At 40.5% G+C, this 17,448-nt stretch overlaps 1 protein-coding gene across 1 annotated transcript in view; it reads left to right on the top strand.

Moving 5' to 3' along the window:
- LOC134220433 (fatty acid hydroxylase domain-containing protein 2-like) overlaps window positions 1–17,448 on the top strand; it is a 41,961-nt gene that overhangs the window by 17,956 nt on the left and 6,557 nt on the right. Inside the window, exon 2 of the mRNA XM_062699492.1 lies at window positions 13,547–14,189. Within this exon, the coding sequence (XP_062555476.1) occupies window positions 13,547–14,189 (643 nt within the window). The remainder of the gene's footprint in view (window positions 1–13,546; window positions 14,190–17,448) is intronic.

Here is a 17,448-nt window from a genome sequence, read left to right as displayed (position 1 = left end):
GCCGAAAGCCATCTTGCCGTATTTAACTTGACCACATTGATAGTTGGGCTGAAACGGTTCATAGATTGAAAATGGTTTGGCCAAAAATGTTATTTGGCTGAAAGCGACATACGGCCGAACTGGTTATTTGGCCGAAAAAATCGTTTGCTCTAACAAATCATTTAGTCGAAAATTCTTCTTAGCGTGCAAGTTTCAGTGACTCAAATGTTCAAATGGTCAATAACGACGCCTGCCACGTCCTTGTAGTCAGTTAGAAAGAGGGAAGGAACATTAGTAATTAGTTTTTGCTATTTGAAGACCGTGTTTACCTCTGCATCTCCACAAGGATTATCAGTTAGTCGGTAGGCATCTTTGGGTCTGGATTCACTCTAATAAGCGATAGCAGGGACATGATCTAACTCTGTACTTACTTTCCGATGGCTACTGCAAACTTTGGAAGTTCGCACTTGTCTCAACTATGGCAAAGCGCAATACCAATAGAACATCTACCCGGAACTGCAAAAAAAAGAGTTCCTCGATCTCGTTCGGATGTCAAGCCAGTTTTATTAAACTAACATCAACCAAATCGACTGGAAGTGAATAAAAATGATTGAACGAAGGACAGAAACTAAAATAAACTCGAATGTAGTTCAGCAGCTTTCAATTAACTGAACTTTCATTTTTTTTTTAATCGTTTATTTGAAAGGCTCATTTGCCGTGAAGCGTTACGGAGCCGACATCAAGTTTTACAATACTTTTCTTGATTCTTATACATAGTGTTAGTTTTGGGGAACCGAATGACTCGCGGTTTGGTCGAGGTTAGGGAATACAATTATACATTAGGAAAGGAAAGGATTTTAGGGTGCTTAAGTAATTACGATGCTGATGCTCACAAAGTTGACATTCTTCGCGATGTTTCGCATCTGTAACGGGATAAAAAAACTTTTTTTTGGGAGACAACAACGAGAGGAAGACTTACGGAAGGGATTAACGACAGGCATTGAAATGGACAACAAGAGAAAGACATTCGTAATGGGGAACAATAGAGAAGAGGAAGGGCAGACTAAGGTTACAGTCTTACATCAGCAACTTTCAAAAATTGGTGGACCAGGGACATGTACTCGAAATCAAGGCCCGACAACACTTCCCTAATAGGCTTTGGTTGTTTTCCTCGGACCCGGAGATATTCAGTTAGCGCAGATCTGGGGCCACGATGCTCCTCGCACGCCTACATGATATGATCGATGTCCTGATAATCCTCGCCGCAAACACAGAGATTTCCTTCCAAGAGCCCCACTCTGAAAATATGTGCATTCAAAGTGTAGTGATTGGACATTAGACGACACATGGTTCGAATGAAGTCTCGTCCCATATTCAATTTTTTGAACCATGGACGCTTCGACACCTGCGGGCGAATTGAATACAGCCATCTACCCAACTCCCATTTGTCCATTTCTGTTGCCAGCTGTTCAAGGTTTCCTGACGAACTAATGTGAAAAATTCATCGAAGGTGATTTTCCGATCGTAAATATCACCTTCCATAGCGCTTTCTCATTTCCCGGGATCGCGCAATGAGAAGGGACCCAAGCCATGATGATTGTGTAAGTCCGTTTTGATAAAGCATTCAAAGCTTTCCGTATCCCGTTAAGAAGATACGCTGAATGCTTCACCGGTTTCATTGACCGAACAGCCTCCAAGGAACTTAGACTGTCGGTGAAGATGAAAAAAAAAGTGGTCAGGAGGTAGGGATGCGATTTGCTCGAGTGAATAGTGTATAGCTGCTAGCTCAGCAGTATACACGAAACAAGGCTCTTTAAGCTTAAAGTAGGCGCTATGAAAAACGTTAAAAACACCGAAACCAGTGGAGTCATCCATTTTTGACCCGTCTGTGAAAAAGCTTCTCTCCTCGCTGGCGTGCCCGTATTTGCTTGCAAATAATGGAGGTATGACCTCCGCACGAAGAAAGTCTGGTATTCCATGAACCTCCTGCTTCATGGACAGATCAAAAGTAACAGAGGAACTGTAAGAGTCTAAGAAGTTAGCACGATTGGTGTCTACAAAAGAAGGGCTTACCTCCAGCGTTATGTACCAGTGGTAAATACTCATGAATCGAGATTGGGGGTTTTGTTCGAGCAGCTTCTCGAAGTTGTCAATGACCAATGGATTGAGAACCTCACAGCGGATGAGGAACCGGAGCGATAATTCCGCGAAACGATCTGTCAGAGGCAGTACTCCCGCAAGTACTTCCAGGCTCATCGTATGAGTCGAATTCATACAACTTAACGCGATGCGGAGACAGCGGTACTGAATCCGTTGAAGCTTCAGCATGTGTGTTTTAGCCGCGGACTGGAAGCAAAAACTGCCGTATTCGAGGACCGACAAAATGGTTGTTCGATATAACGTTATAAGATCTTCGGGATGCGCTCCCCACCATGTTCCGGTTATTGTTCGCATGAAGTTGATACGTTTATGGCATTTTTGTGTCAGATACACAATGTGCTTCCCGAAGGTGCATTTCGAGTCGAACCAGACCCCGAGATATTTAGAAGACATGCTATGAGTGATTGTCTTACCCATCAGTTGGAGCGGGAACTTTGCCGGCTTATGTTTTTTTGAAAAGACAACCATCTCAGTTTTCTCCGGAAAGAATTCGATACCCAGCATAGTAGCCCAAGTGGACAAATTGTCCAGAGTATCTTGCAATGGTCCTTGCAGATCAACTGAGGTTGGCCCCGAAACGGATACAACGCAGTCATCTGCAAGCTGTCTCAACGAGCAATTTGGCATGAGACATTCATCAATGTCTCTGACGTAAAAATTGTAAAGTAGGGGGCTCAAACATGAGCCCTGGGGGAGACCCATGAAGCTAATTCGTGAAGTTGCTGAGTCACCATGAGAAAAGCTCATACGCTTCTCTGACAACAAATTGTACAAATAATTGTTTAAAATTGGAGAAAGTCCACACGCGTGGAGCTTGTCGGATAAGACATCAACGCAAACTGAATCAAAAGCCCCCTTAATGTCCAAAAACACTGAGCCCATTTGATCTTTTTTAGTGAAAGTAAGCTGAATTTCTGAAGAAAGCAACGCAAGACAGTCGTTCGTTCCCTTGCCCCTGTGGAAACCAAACTGTGTATCTGACAAAAAACTATTCGATTCAACCCATTTGTCTAGCCGGAAGAGAATCATCTTCTCCAACAACTTCCGAAGACAGGACTGCATCGCGATGGGGCGATACGAATTATAATCCGACGCGGGTTTTCCGGGCTTCTGGATGGCTATCACCCTCACATGCCTCTAATCATCCGGAACAATGTTGCACTCTAGTAACTGGTTGAACAGGCTCAATAAGCGCCTCTTCGCGACGTCTGGGAGGTTTTTAAGCAAATTGAACCTGATTCTATCCATCCCTGGAGCGGAATTGTTACATGAAAGGAGAGCAAGTGAGAATTCAATCATCGAAAAGGGACGATCCATATCATCCCTGTCAGCAAAAGCATCACGTAACTCTTGCTTCACCGGTACCGAATCCGGACAAACTTTCTTTGCGAAGTCGAGTATCCACCGCGACGAACTTTCACGATCTTCGTTTACGGACGACGCGTTGCGCATTCTTCTCCCGACGGTCCACAGAGTTCTCATTGAGGTCTCGCGCGATAAACCTTCAACAAAAGTGCGCCAATATCCACGTTTCTTCACTTTGACCAGCTTCTTGAACTGGATCTCGAGCGCGATGTACCGTTTGTGAAGAACGATCGAACCGTGTTTCCGAAATTCTTTGAACGCGGCGGATTTCTTGCGATAAAGTTGTGTACACTCGACATCCCACCACGGACTGTGTGGTTTCCTACGAACCGAAGCTCCTGGCACTGGCCGGCGTTGTGCCTGCACGGAGAAAAATATATAGTAGAAACAACCAATTTTTAGTTTATTTCAACCAACATTCTAGTTTGAATATGGCACAAACAAAATATCAGTTAGCTTTAACCATGTTTGTTTGGTTGAAACAAACTAGAAAACAATGTTGGCATTTTCCCAGATTGATGTCCAATTCAACCAAACTTTAGTTTAAAACAACCATAATGTTGTTTGCTTTTTTTTTGACAGTTGGGCAAACAACCAACGTTTTGGTTTATTTCAAACTAAGAAGCATGTTTTAAAACTACCAAAATTTAGGTTGTTCTTAGCAAGAATTTTGTTTGAATTAAATCATATTTTAGCTTTTGATTTCTTTTTTTTGCGCAATTAATAACATGTATGGGAAATCATGATTTTTATTTACATTATTTAAATACCTAGATACAAAGTTTAACAAACAATAATGCGACTGTTTTCAATGCTCCACTCAATGTAGCGCTTCAATGATCTGTCCAAGGAAGTGCGGAATTTTTGTAGTGCGTCTTGACGATCCCACATACGTTCAGCATAAATAACTGGCGAGAATGCTGTAATTTGAGAAATTGTAACTTCAAGAATGTGTCTAATGAACAGAATTATTTATTTAACTCACCATTGTCATAAAAGTTATATTTCTGAAAAGAAACCGCCGTTGCTGTAAAAATAGAGAATAATAAATCACGTGTTATTGGTTTAGTTATACAGATTGTATTATTGTAGATCTTACCTTTTGAATATGTTTTATATATTTATCACTTTTTTGTTCCATTTTTAATCATAGCCGAAGTAAAAAGTAAGAAATCCCGAATGCAAAAACACATAAGTGGAGCGTCAATCGAGAAAACAATTGTTTTATTTGAGGTCTAAACAAACTAGTATTTAATAAAAACGAACTTAAACTTATTTAAAACTAACAAACACATTAGCTTGAAACAAACCATAAATCAATATAGTTTCAAAGTAAACAACTTTGGTTGAAATAAAGAAGTTTATGAGTTTGATTTAACCTAAAATATGCCTTTGCGTTCACTAAATTTTATTTTGAAACAAACATAATTTGATTATAGAATTAACCAAGCTGTTGGTTATTTCAACCTAGACTGTTTTTGCTCCGTGTGAAGAGCGCTGTTAAGGATCAACTGGGATACGAATTCATATTCTTCTCGCGGAGGAAGTGCTTCTATCGACTGTACGCCATCAATGATGGCCTCTGCATATTTTTCCCAATCAATGTGCTTCGTGAGGTCATATGAGAGGTCGATAGAAACATGTTGATTATGTCCATTGGAAATCGAGACTTCGATCGGCAAATGATCACTACCATGGGGATCTTGGACCACCTTCCAAGTACAGTCCAACGATAATGAGCTCGAACAAATGGAAAAATCTAGACGGTTATCTCTTGCTGGAGGAGCCACTCGTGTAACTTCTCCTGTATTCAAAATTGACATATTGAAGTCGTCGCAGAGGTCGTATATCATTGTTGAACGGTTGTCGTCGTATAGTTCCCCCCAGCCTGTTCCGTGGGAGTTAACATCTCCCAAGAGCAACCGTGGCTCGGGCATAAACGAGCAGATGTGCGAGAGATCTCTACCAGATATCGCGGTGTTTGGAGGAAGATATATCGAGGCGATACTGAGATCTTTTCCTCGAATAGTCACCTGACATGCGACAGCTTCGGTGCCAGACATCGGGGCAAGATCGACTCTATAGAATGAGTGCTGTTTATTGATCCCTAAAAGCACCCCTCCATGTCGATTTGCCCGATCGCGGCGGATTATGTTGAAATCTGGAAAATGAAGGTTTACATCTGGTGTTAGCCAAGTTTCACATAAAGCAAAAGCATCGCATTGTAATTTGTTAACTAAAAATTTTAAAATATCTAATTTCGGAAGAATACTTCGACAGTTCCACTGTAGAATCGAAATCATGTTACCCTTATTGACTAAGTTAGCCATCGAAGGATACAAATGACTCGAGGAGGGGCATTTTCGAAGCCAGCTGCTTCAGGAGAGGAGTCAGAATAGGAAGAACAGTCTTGACCATGTTCTTCACCGGGTCGGAAGCATCAAAGAAGTTGAGGATGAGCTCCACGATGCCAGAAAGTGTGAACATTGGAGCGCTCGGAGGTTTTTCTGCTCGCTCTCTATGTTCTCTTTCTGGCTGAGAAATCGCAAAAATTGGGGCATCTGGGATTTTAGATGTTCCTGGAAGCGGTGGAAACTCTCGTTCATCCTGATGTGAAATCACAAAAGAAGAACGTTTTTGAGTACTTCCACTTGCTTTGAATTTGTCCATGTTGGGTTGGTGCTCACTTTGCGGCTGTTTTCTTGGGTTTTTCGGGGGTCGCTGGCTCTGTTTTACTCTTTTCCTCGTTGAGCCATTGAAAACAAAGGGAGCCCCATTCCCAGCTTCGGAGTCAGAACTACCTTGATCGTCCAAAGGAAGAGACGAGTAGATGGTGTCAGAAACAACTGGAGAAGCGGCCTTCCTCAACATTTCGGCGTAGCTTCGCCGAGAACGCTGCTGAAGAGACCGTTTCTGGTGAATTCGCTGCTGTATGTACGTTGGACAAGCTTCAAGAGCATGGGGAGGGCTTTCATTACAATAGACACATTTCGGTGCCGTCTTGCACGCGCCATCCACATGCTTCTCTCCGCATAATGCACAGCGAGTACTGAGCGGTGTGGCCCAGCTGCTTGCAATTAACACAATTCATCACCTTCGGTACATACAGCCGAACAGGTAGCCGAAGAAGGCAGCGCGGACCCGAAGAAGGTGACGCAGAAAAAATTAGACGGGGAATAAATCCGCTTCTCTCCCTCCTGCGACACCGAATACATTTATTTGCAATCCAGTATCGCAACAGGAGGCAAAGAAACGTTCTTGAAACGACCAAAACCTTGTTTCAAATCGTCGCATGTCATAACTCCCTCCGTCACCACCCCCGCGATCTCACACACTGCTGACGGTAAATACACCTTATATTCGAGAGTGAAAAGCTCACAGGTGGCAATCTCGTTGGCCTGTTTGCGATCACTGACCGTGACACGGAGCTTACTGGACCCAACCATGTCAATGGTCGTGACAGATGAAAATCGCTTTTCCAGATCTTTGCTGATCTGACTGATATTTAATCGTTTGCCTTTGGGTCGAAAAAAAACAACGTATGGCCCACTAGAGTCGGGTGGGTAGGCCTTGTGGCGGGGGCTCGTAAGGGGAGAGGTATCATTATTCACGGGGGAGGTGGAGACGGTGTTGCTGGTTTCCATTTTACTCTGGGATGGATCACCAGAATGCAACAAAAGATCATGGGACAAGGGATACAACGAACCCCCGCCGCCTTCGCATTGCGGAGACCAAACGTCCCGATGCAGCGAGGCACACACACAATTATTTAATTAACACAGGGATAAAAAAACGAACGAAAAATAAAACGAAAAAAACGAACAGGGAGGGGAAATGAGAGAAATTAAAACTTACTAGAGACAAATTAGAGTATCTTATCAACTAAAGGTGGTGAAAAGTGGAATAAAGAGGGGAAATTACAACTACTTAACTTTTTGCTGCGTCGAGAGCTGCCTACGGTTGCTGTGGTACGCACCGGACGATAGCACGTGGCACGAACGAGACCAACCTGGCGTATGTGTTGGTCTTCTCTCTACCCGCACACAGCGAACAGATGGCTTGGGCTGCGTTGGTGGAGATGATCGACTGCTGCTGGCTCTGGATAACCCAAGCGCACCACGGAGACAGGCGGTGCGGGGGGCACCGATGATGTTCAGCTCGATGGATGCGCAAGACTGACTCTGCGCAAGCGTGATTTTTTTAAAAAGAAAACACGTGAAAACTTTTTCCACGGATACTCAATTGCGTCGCAAATGAGCTCCGCTTCCTAGTCTATAAGCTAAGGATCCTTCAACGACACTTTCACACGGTAAAAAAAACTCAGCACGAGAAAAAAATCCGATCACGGACCCGGAGGTACAAGACCACGACTGTCTCGCAATGGAATGGAATGGACTGAACTTTTATTGTTCGAAAATTGAAAAATTGAACAGAGTTATAGTGTCAAGTATAAAAATCTCGACCGATCATTGGAGATCAAAAAATAATTTGCTCAGAATTTTGCATTCTGGTTGAACAAGATTTTCAACTTTTTGGTGGTGGGTTATTAAACTAACGGATCAATTACTACAGGGCGGCCTCGATTATCCGGAGATCAATTATCTGGCCGGAGAAATCGGCTCGATTATTCGGAGTCATATATTTACTCATCATACAAAGATACAAAATATTAGCAGTGTTTGGCGCAACATGAAATGACATAGCCAAGACAAACGCAGCCGTAACGTACCCAATATGTGCCAGACTTATATTAAAAAGCCAGAAAACAGCCGCTTTTCTAAGGGAACCAAAATCAAACATTCATAAATATGGCGAATTCCTGAACCTCATTTCAAGGCACCGAGATTTTTTATTAACATTTGTAAGTTTATTATAAGTACGGCATTGGTATTGCCACCAAATGTTCTCCAGAATATTTATATGAAAAAAATACTAAAAATGGTGATAAAACGGGATTTACTAGAGGATCACTCAGTGGCCAAGGTGATCCATGTATAAACCACAATGTCACCCTAGTAGCACATATGTTCCAGGTCGGTTGTCGAAACTGATATACGATCGAATTTGGTCACAATCATAGGTTATGCTCAGAATGTCGGTCAATTACCCGGTGAAAATGGTTCTCGATAATAATCCGAAAAGAACAAGAAAACGGGGTGCACAGCGAGCAAGGTGAAATGAATCTGTAAAAGACGATTTGTGGAGATAAATGGAGACAGATGTTATGTACTGCATACTGGACTTATTTTGAATAAATGAAATAAAATATTCACCATTCTAATAATGTCATCGCAAATAGTGCTATGTGCTGGTATTTAAAATGTTTGAGCCACAACATCAAATCCATACTTAAAATATGACAACAAATGCATTCAAAAAATCCTCCTGCGATGAAATTCGCAGATTTGCCTTTTAGTGGGATCCTAAAGATTTTCCGGAGAACTACTCGGTGGTTAGAGGTGTGCGCCACCGGCAACAGTTTATGGCATCATGCCGTCGCTGACATTTTAAACATTTAAAAAAAATATCCATGCAAATTTTGAACAACTTCTTGCGGAAAGACTAATGAATTTCATTTGGAAATTTTATTATATTTTCTGTGAAATTTCTATTTCCCATTGAAATCCAAAGAATTTCACTTTGAAATCATTTTTTTTTACGGGAAAGACCGTTTGGTCGAAGGTCACAAAGCCCGAAGCTGTTCGGCCGAACATGTCATTTGGCCGAAAAAATTATTAAACCGAAACTCGTCTGATCGAAAATCATTTGGGTGAAATAGCCATATGGTCAATAATGTCGTTCAGCAGAACAGGTCATTTGGCCGGAAATTTAGTAGTCTGGTGTAATAGGTGATTTAGCCGAAAATGCCGTTTGGGCAAAATGGTCGTTTGGCAAAAAGGCCATTTGGCCGAAAATGTTATTTGACCGAAATGGTTACACGGCTGAAAGTCTTATTTGGCCGAACTGCTCATATTTCCGAAAAGTTCGTTTAGCTGAATAGTTCATCCGGCCCATAAAGGCTGCTTGGCCGATATGTTAATTTAGCCATATTAGCCATATAGCCATATAGTCATTTATCCGAATACCATTTTTGTCCATATGGCAAACGGCATTTTCGGCCAAACATTATTTTCAGACAAATGATCTGTTGAGGAAAACAACTTTTTCGGCAAAATTATCAGTTCTACCGTATGACCACTTCGCCCGTATTTCGCTTTCAGCCCAATGACATTTTCGGCCAAATCTTTTTCGACCTTATAACCGTTTCGCCCAAATGGAAGTTGGCTAGATAACTCTCGCCTTAACATGTTATACGGCCAAGTGGCCACAAACGCATCTGGCCAACATTTTTGGCTGTATTACTTGTTCAGCAAATGACATTTTCGACCAAATTGCCTCTCCTAGAAAACTACCATTTCGTCCAAATGAAATTTTCGACCACGACCTATCGGCCAAACGATTATTCTGGACAAACAACCGGTTAGGGTATATAACTTTTTAGCTAAATTACCAGTTTAGTCGTACCGCCAAACCATTTTTCACCAATAACCGTTATAGCCAAATGTAGTTTGGCTACATGGCCATCAGCTTCGGCAAAGTGGCTTTTGGCCAATTGAAATTCCGTTGGAAGCATTTTGACGAAGCTTGAAAATTTAGCGAAGAGGTTCTGATAAAAAATTGTAAAATTTCCCAAAAATTCGTACTGGAAACTCCGAGCAAAAACTGTAAAATTCTTATGTAAATTCCGAAGAGATTCCTGTGAAACTCTTGAAGAATTTTCTTAAGAACAGTCTGAACAATTTTCCGATGAAAACCAAAGAATTTCTTGTTGAAATCTACACTTTGAACAATTTTCCGCAAAACCTGAATTTCTGGAGAATTTTCATAGATTTTTTTTTCTGTAAATTCTAAATAATTTCTTGTGAAATTTAAAAAAAATTGTTGTAAACACTCCTTTTTACGGATATTTAGAAAACATTTCTTTGTAAGTTCGGAAGAATATCAAAACCATTTTCCTGAAAAATTTGTAACAATTTCCCGTCAATTAAAAAGAAATCCCTTAGAAATGCCAATTTTTATGCGAAAATTCTTCAAAATCTTCTTTGGGGAAAAAAACTCTAAAAAAATTTGAAAACTTTAGAAAATAAAAAAATGCTCGCGGAAATTCTGTTTTGAAAAAATTTGTAGGTAACAAACGCAATTGAAAAAAATGCCACGCCGATTCACGCTGTATCCTGTTTGACGCCGAAAATGCCGCCGACCAAAATGATGACAAACTCCGTCGCCGACGATTTGCAGATCGGCGCAGACCTCTAATAGTGGTCACAACCCCCATAACTCATGCACGAGCCAACGGGATATTTTCTAAGCTTTTATTTTACTGGAATAAAAATTATTTGAACAAAAGTTATATTTTCAGCAACAACAAAATGGCTCGATTATCCGGAGTGAATTTTTTTCGACGCTCCGGATAATCGAGTACGCCCTGTACCGATAACGAACTTTGTCAAAAGCATGATCACATCATCCGTTTTACCTATGGAAGGTTTGGTAGACGATGTCTTTTTCCAGCTCCATAAGGACTTACCTACGACAGACTAAAGCGTTGATATTCTCTATGACACATAGACGCGTCTCCTCAATGCCACTGCATTCAATCCATATGATTGTCTAATTTGATCCTCAAAATGCTTGCCATTATTTAAATTTCTCTTAGAATGTTTAATGGCGGACATGTCTCAGGTTCAACAACACTGGATGGTTTATCGAGCTGCGTAATGCATGGAAACATGGAAATTGATTGATGTCTGCGCCAATTTGATATTTTAGCATGTGAAGTAAGTCAGACAGGAGTATATTTTTGTCCCGAATTCTTATATTAAAACCTATTTCATGTCAATGCAAAAATTTGGTATGTTATTCGTTGCAGAACAACTACTTCATTTTATTCGAATAGGAATTCTAATTTGTGATACACAATGCAGCTATTGCTAGACATTTGTTTTGCGTTAGGCAATGTCAGCTAAGCGTGCCACCGAACGACGGGTGTGTTTGTTTCGTAACATGGATAAATACACTTCTGCTTGATCATATGCATTAATACGTGACACTACCAAACCCTTATTTATGAAAAGGGTTAATAAAGGTGCTTTGCATTTTGCCTGCCTTTGAAACTTAGATATGTTTTGTAAAGGATGGATTGAGATAAAATTATAAATTATGTCTCAAATTATGACTCGCTTTCAGATTACTATGAACAACAAAATATCTCTTCATCGTGGTAAACAATTGCGTGAAAATAGTGGCTTCTAAATACCGGTTAATCGCACAAATGCATGGTAAAGCAACGTATAGTGAACAAATTGCTTCTGCTTATGACCCAATCATCATAACAGTTGCACTAGTCTAGCCGCAAACCATACGCACCTCACCAAACGGACCACCATAATTTTGGATCCATGAATCTTAAACCTGTTCGCGACTAGCCGCGAAACGTCAATGAAAACTTTGAACAAGCCCCTTCGCCGGGCCTACGATGGAATTCACGAGCCACGTTGTGCTACATGGTGGTCAAGTTCAATGACACTGAGCCGTCGCGTCCTGCCATAATTATCTAACGCATGTTGACTGCAAGTACTGGGCTTATGCGAGAAGCCACGTACAGCGTCCGCTGAGGTAAAGATAGCGATGCGATGACGTATTCCGAAGAGACATAACTAAATGGTCACATTTTGTGTGCAAAACATAGTTGCAATGAGCCCTAATTAATCCAACTTGCAACGATGATGCATGCCTTATATAAATTGAGAGCAACGTGGATTATTTCTGAGTACCTACCTTTAAAGAATTTTAAAAGCCTTTTCGACAAAAAATATGCGTTCTGTTCCCGTATTATTTGTGAAACAAATTAAGGAACCGATTTTTTTTTATTTTGTCACATTTCCCATTGTATCATCCCAAAATTCACCATGAGCAAATAAAATTGGAATATTACTGTAAGTCGATTACAATTATGAAACAAAAAAAGCCCGAGACATCGATACATCACCTTAGAGTAGAAGATTTTGCAATTCAAATGTTTCTTCACAGTCTTTCTGGTGATTTGAATTTCGTAAAACATGAGACCCAGCTGTTTGCGTTCAATCATACCATTATCATCGATATTACACAAACTCACCACAATGTTTCACCATTTAGCCACGAAAGAAGGCAATTAGTATCCGAACCTCATACGAAGTTGTGTGAATAATTTGTCACTTTGTTCTTCGATTCTCATCTTTATGAACGCAAACAGATACGAATACAAATTGGCATAATGACAGTCACCACCCTAAAACTTGATCGAGCATATTGATCGCGGTACAACGTAGGCTGGATGTGTTATCAACTACTCTGACCTTGAGAACCATTTGAATCTTCGTTAGGGGAAGGGGGGGCAATATGCCCTAGCTAAGCAAACACTGCTCTATTGTCTTATTTGTAACGCTATTCATGGGTATTTTTACATTATGCATCAGTTAAACAAGATAGCTTGTTGATGCCATTCAAAAATTGTCAAAAATCTCAATCATATTGATAATATTCACATTTCAAAAAAGTGGTGATATTTTGTTGCCGGAAAACTCATGAGGCAAAACGCCTTTCAGCTGGCGGCTCCTAGGGAACAAAGTACCACGCGTCGGCGAATCAGCATTCTAGTATGGATAGTCCGTGGAGACGCAAGTACTTTGTAGGTTATTGCCACTAGGGCGTTTTGCCTCGCCAAAATGTTAGATGTTTCTTCAAAATGTGGAAATTTTCGGTTTTTCCGACCTTCACATGCACTATTTTGAAACTTTTTTCGCCTATCCTACATAATTTTAGATCTAGTTTTGTTACGGACATATTAATGACGGTAAATATGAGGGAAACCACAAAAGGCGTTTTGCATCGGGGGGGCGTTTTGGGGCCTCTTCCCCTATGCTTAGTTTATTCGTTCTGTTTTAAGCCCATAAAAAATCCCTATAGCAAATACGTTTCATCTGCATTTTCCCATTTTCAGGTGACGATCCGGACGTTCTCTATTTTTGGGGGCTTACGATATGGACATACAGCCTGTACTGGATCATCGGAGGAATGTTCGTGTTCATGGATATCACCAACAAACCGAAATTCATGCGCAAGTACAAAAACCAACCCGGAACACACGAGCCCCTGGAATGGAGCAAGCTGAAACCCCTGGTCAAAACCGTCATCATCAATCAGATAGTGTACGGCATTCCGACATCGTACCTCACCTATAACAGCCGAAAATTCATAACGAACACAAACGAATTTCCACCCATTCGGGAGCTACCCTCGCTGGAAATCATCTTCCGGGACATGCTGGTTTGTATCGTGATGTGGGAAATCACATTCTATTACAGCCACCGATTGCTGCACGCCAACTTCTGGTACAAGTACATCCACAAGAAGCACCACGAGTGGCCGGCACCGATCGCCTGGGCCGCCATGTACGCCCACCCGTTCGAGTTCGTCATCAGCGATCTGCTGCCGGTGTATGTCGGACCGGCCCTGATGACCAGCCACCCGGTGACGATTGCCATCTGGTTCGTGTTTGTCATGATGGACACCCTGGTGGATCACTCGGGGTACCACCTGCCCTTCCTGGGAAGCTCCGAACAGCACGATTACCATCATTTGAAGTAAGTTTGGTTCGAAAAAATGCAATGAGGGTAAAGTCAGAACATGGTTGAAAAAACGTAGGTATTAAACAGGGTTGGTTCGCTCTGAGGTGTATTCAAGAGAACGTGTAAAAACTTCTCTTTCTCGATCTGTTATCCGAGTGCATTGTGCTGAAATACACTTTATCTTTGTATGAAAGAGGGTGCGTCATACCCACTCTTCATCACACAAGCCCTCAAGTGTAAAGTGTAAAGGAAAATGGCAATTTGCTGTTTACTGAAATGCATACATTTAGGCTACGTTCTAATTCTTCCATGTAAATACGTTGTTGTGAGCGCCTAAACATAGACCTTTTTATATGCAACAGTAAAACACACGCGACCGAAAATATTCTCACTCTTTATCGATTATGTTTCTCTTGGCTTCAATCACACGCACGTGTGAACGCTCTCTAGTGTGAATCAATACACTTCTCTTTACTTGTAAAATCTCTGCACATTTCAAGACGAAGTGTGAGAAATGACCAACCACTATTAAAACGACTCGTCAGATTTGCATACAGTGTTATATTATGACAATCAACGTGTCAAATATTAGAAAGGAAATTTAATGTTTGGAGATTGGCATCAAGTTACTCTTTATCATGATATTTATTATCATGAATGGCGTAATTTGGATAAGCTATTACTGTTCCAAAAACTCACAGCTCATATGTTAGTGACGTTAATCGTTTATTCGTTTTGCCAGTTCATGGTGTCTTACGACTGAGTTAACACCAAGACTATAAAAATCTCGGACAAAAACCCCTTTAAATATATATAGCACCTGAACCATGACGTATGTACGTCTAATACAGTGATCATAACTGCTCAATAAAACTAAGTAGGTATTATAGCTCTGTAAAGGTGGTTGAAAAATTTTGGGCTACAAAGAGAACATCCGACATGATGAAACAGCGAAAAAACAATCGCAGAGGAAGATCGTAGTCGCAAAAGTAGAGACATATAACTTCAGAAAGTTCCTGATCAGTTTTACCGATTTCTATCCTTGATGGAAGTCAACCTTCATTTTTTGTGGTTCTACATCCATCCTGAATTATTGATTTATTGCCCTTACATACAGCTTTCTTATTCATAAAGACATTAATTTCTGGTGTTCTAGAATAAATTTTCCCATGACTTTCGATGACATATTATTTCCAAACAATCGAAAGTCTTTTCCACCAGAAATCCTCGACGTTTTTGCTTGTAACGTAAACGAAACTTGTGAGGTAAACCCATTGGCGTAACTAAGGAAAAATTCTAGGGGGGGCTAACTTTTTTCTATTCTTACAGTCAACATAAAAAAGTTATTGTATTTGTTCAACTGTCCGCAAGTTGGCCCACCAAACAGCTACCCACAGAGGTTCCTGTAACCTATATATAACTGAATTTGGTTACATTTGAGTTGCAACAACCAAATCGGTCTGATTTGTGCTGCTTGGGTATTTCAATACATCCAGTGACGACTTGAACAGCTCTGAAATAAAAATCTAGAAATGTCGTGGTACGTAAAAAACATAAGAGCTTCAGATACATAAGACTGAGTTTTATATATCCACTAGCATACCCGACAAACTTCGTTTAGCCTAAAAAAATATCCACTGATTAGTTCTTGAGTTATGCAGATCTCTCTGGTTCATTTGTCTGGAAGCCCCCTTTTCCAGAAGGGGATAGGTTTCAAACCACAACAGAAATATATCTTCCCTTTGAAAACCTTCACATGCTAGATTTGGTTCCATTTACTTGATTAATTCTTGAATTATGATGAAATTGGTGTTTTATTTGTATGGGAGCACTTCTTTCTAAAGAGGGGAGGGGTCTCGAACCAACTTAAGAACCTTCCCTGGCCTAAAAACCTTTACATATAAATATTCACGCCGATCGGTTCAGTAGTTTCCGAGTCTATAAAGTTCAGACAGACAGAAATTCATTTTTATGTATATAGATTAAAAATAATTTCAAGTTATTTCTCATTTACATTTTAGTAACACACTTAAAAATTCTGAAAATTAAACGCTATGGAAATATTTGAACCCATACTTTTGTGTTCAATAAACCCTAAATTTACATCCAACTTCAATACAACCTCCATAGTTACGATGAACTGTAATTTTAAAAAATGATGGAAAAATAAGTCGAATCGAAGGGAGCCTTTTTGTACAATGCAAACCTAAAAATCTTGAAGAATTAATGATTTGCTGATAAATAAAAGTCAAGATTTGTTAGAAATTCTTCAGTAACCTGAGCATCTTGTGTCTCCTGCTCAAGTTAAACAATTGTCTTTTTCATGTTGTCTAAATATTACGGGCAGTATATTATTTTACTTGAATATTCTTTATTCAATCAAAATTTTTGCCATTGTATTGTTCTGTTAGTCAGTTACTTCTATTATTTATTTAATCAGCATTGAATCAGCATGAAAATACTGTTCCAAATTCAACATTTCTCTCGACAAAGTCCCAAAATGAATGTAACCATACCCGTCCTATTTCTCACATTGGCTCATCTCTCATTTTGGCAGCACAAATGTCAATTCATAGGTGATAAGCACATCTAAAAACAATTTTGTGCGTCCTGAAAACGAGTTGTGTTTTGAAGTTATGTTCCTCCGAAAGTGTAATTTACTTTAGAAATTAGATTCGTATGAAATTCACCTTAACCAATTATACGTGTGGCTGAGGATCAAGGGAGCGTAATATCCTTCGTGTTTAGCATTCCTAACCCAAGATATATTAATTTTTCGAAGTTAGAAAACATGATAAAATATATTAAACTAACTGTAGAGAGAGATGATAAAAGTTAATTATTTGCAGTTACGCCCAGATATGATCAGAGCACCAGATACATATAAACAGTACTCATGCAAAGTCGTAGAAATTCTAGGGGGGGCTAACTTCATTCTAGGTGGGGCTATAGCCCCCCCGCCTAGCCCCCCTGTAGTTACGCCAATGGGTAAACCCCTGTTAAATCCGAATCTGAGAAGAAGAACAGGTCACAATTCCTCCTTCAATTCAACCACGTAATGAGGTCGTATTTCCATGGCAGAATACAAACGGTTTCTTCGGCTATTGTTGTTCTAGCAGCCTTGGGGTGCCTCTTGTGAAAGGAGGCTTCCGAGCCTCTTGAAAGGAGGCTTCCGAGCCTCTTGAAAGGAGGCTTCCGAGCCTCTTGAAAGGAGGCTTCCGAGCCTCTTGAAAGGAGGCTTCTAAGCCTCTTGAAAGGAGGCTTACGAGCCTAT

This window comes from Armigeres subalbatus, chromosome 3 (assembly GCF_024139115.2).
Source record: "Armigeres subalbatus isolate Guangzhou_Male chromosome 3, GZ_Asu_2, whole genome shotgun sequence".
Taxonomy (NCBI): domain Eukaryota; kingdom Metazoa; phylum Arthropoda; class Insecta; order Diptera; family Culicidae; genus Armigeres; species Armigeres subalbatus.
Note: the sequence above shows the minus strand (reverse complement) of the source record. Positions and strands in the feature narration are given on the sequence as shown.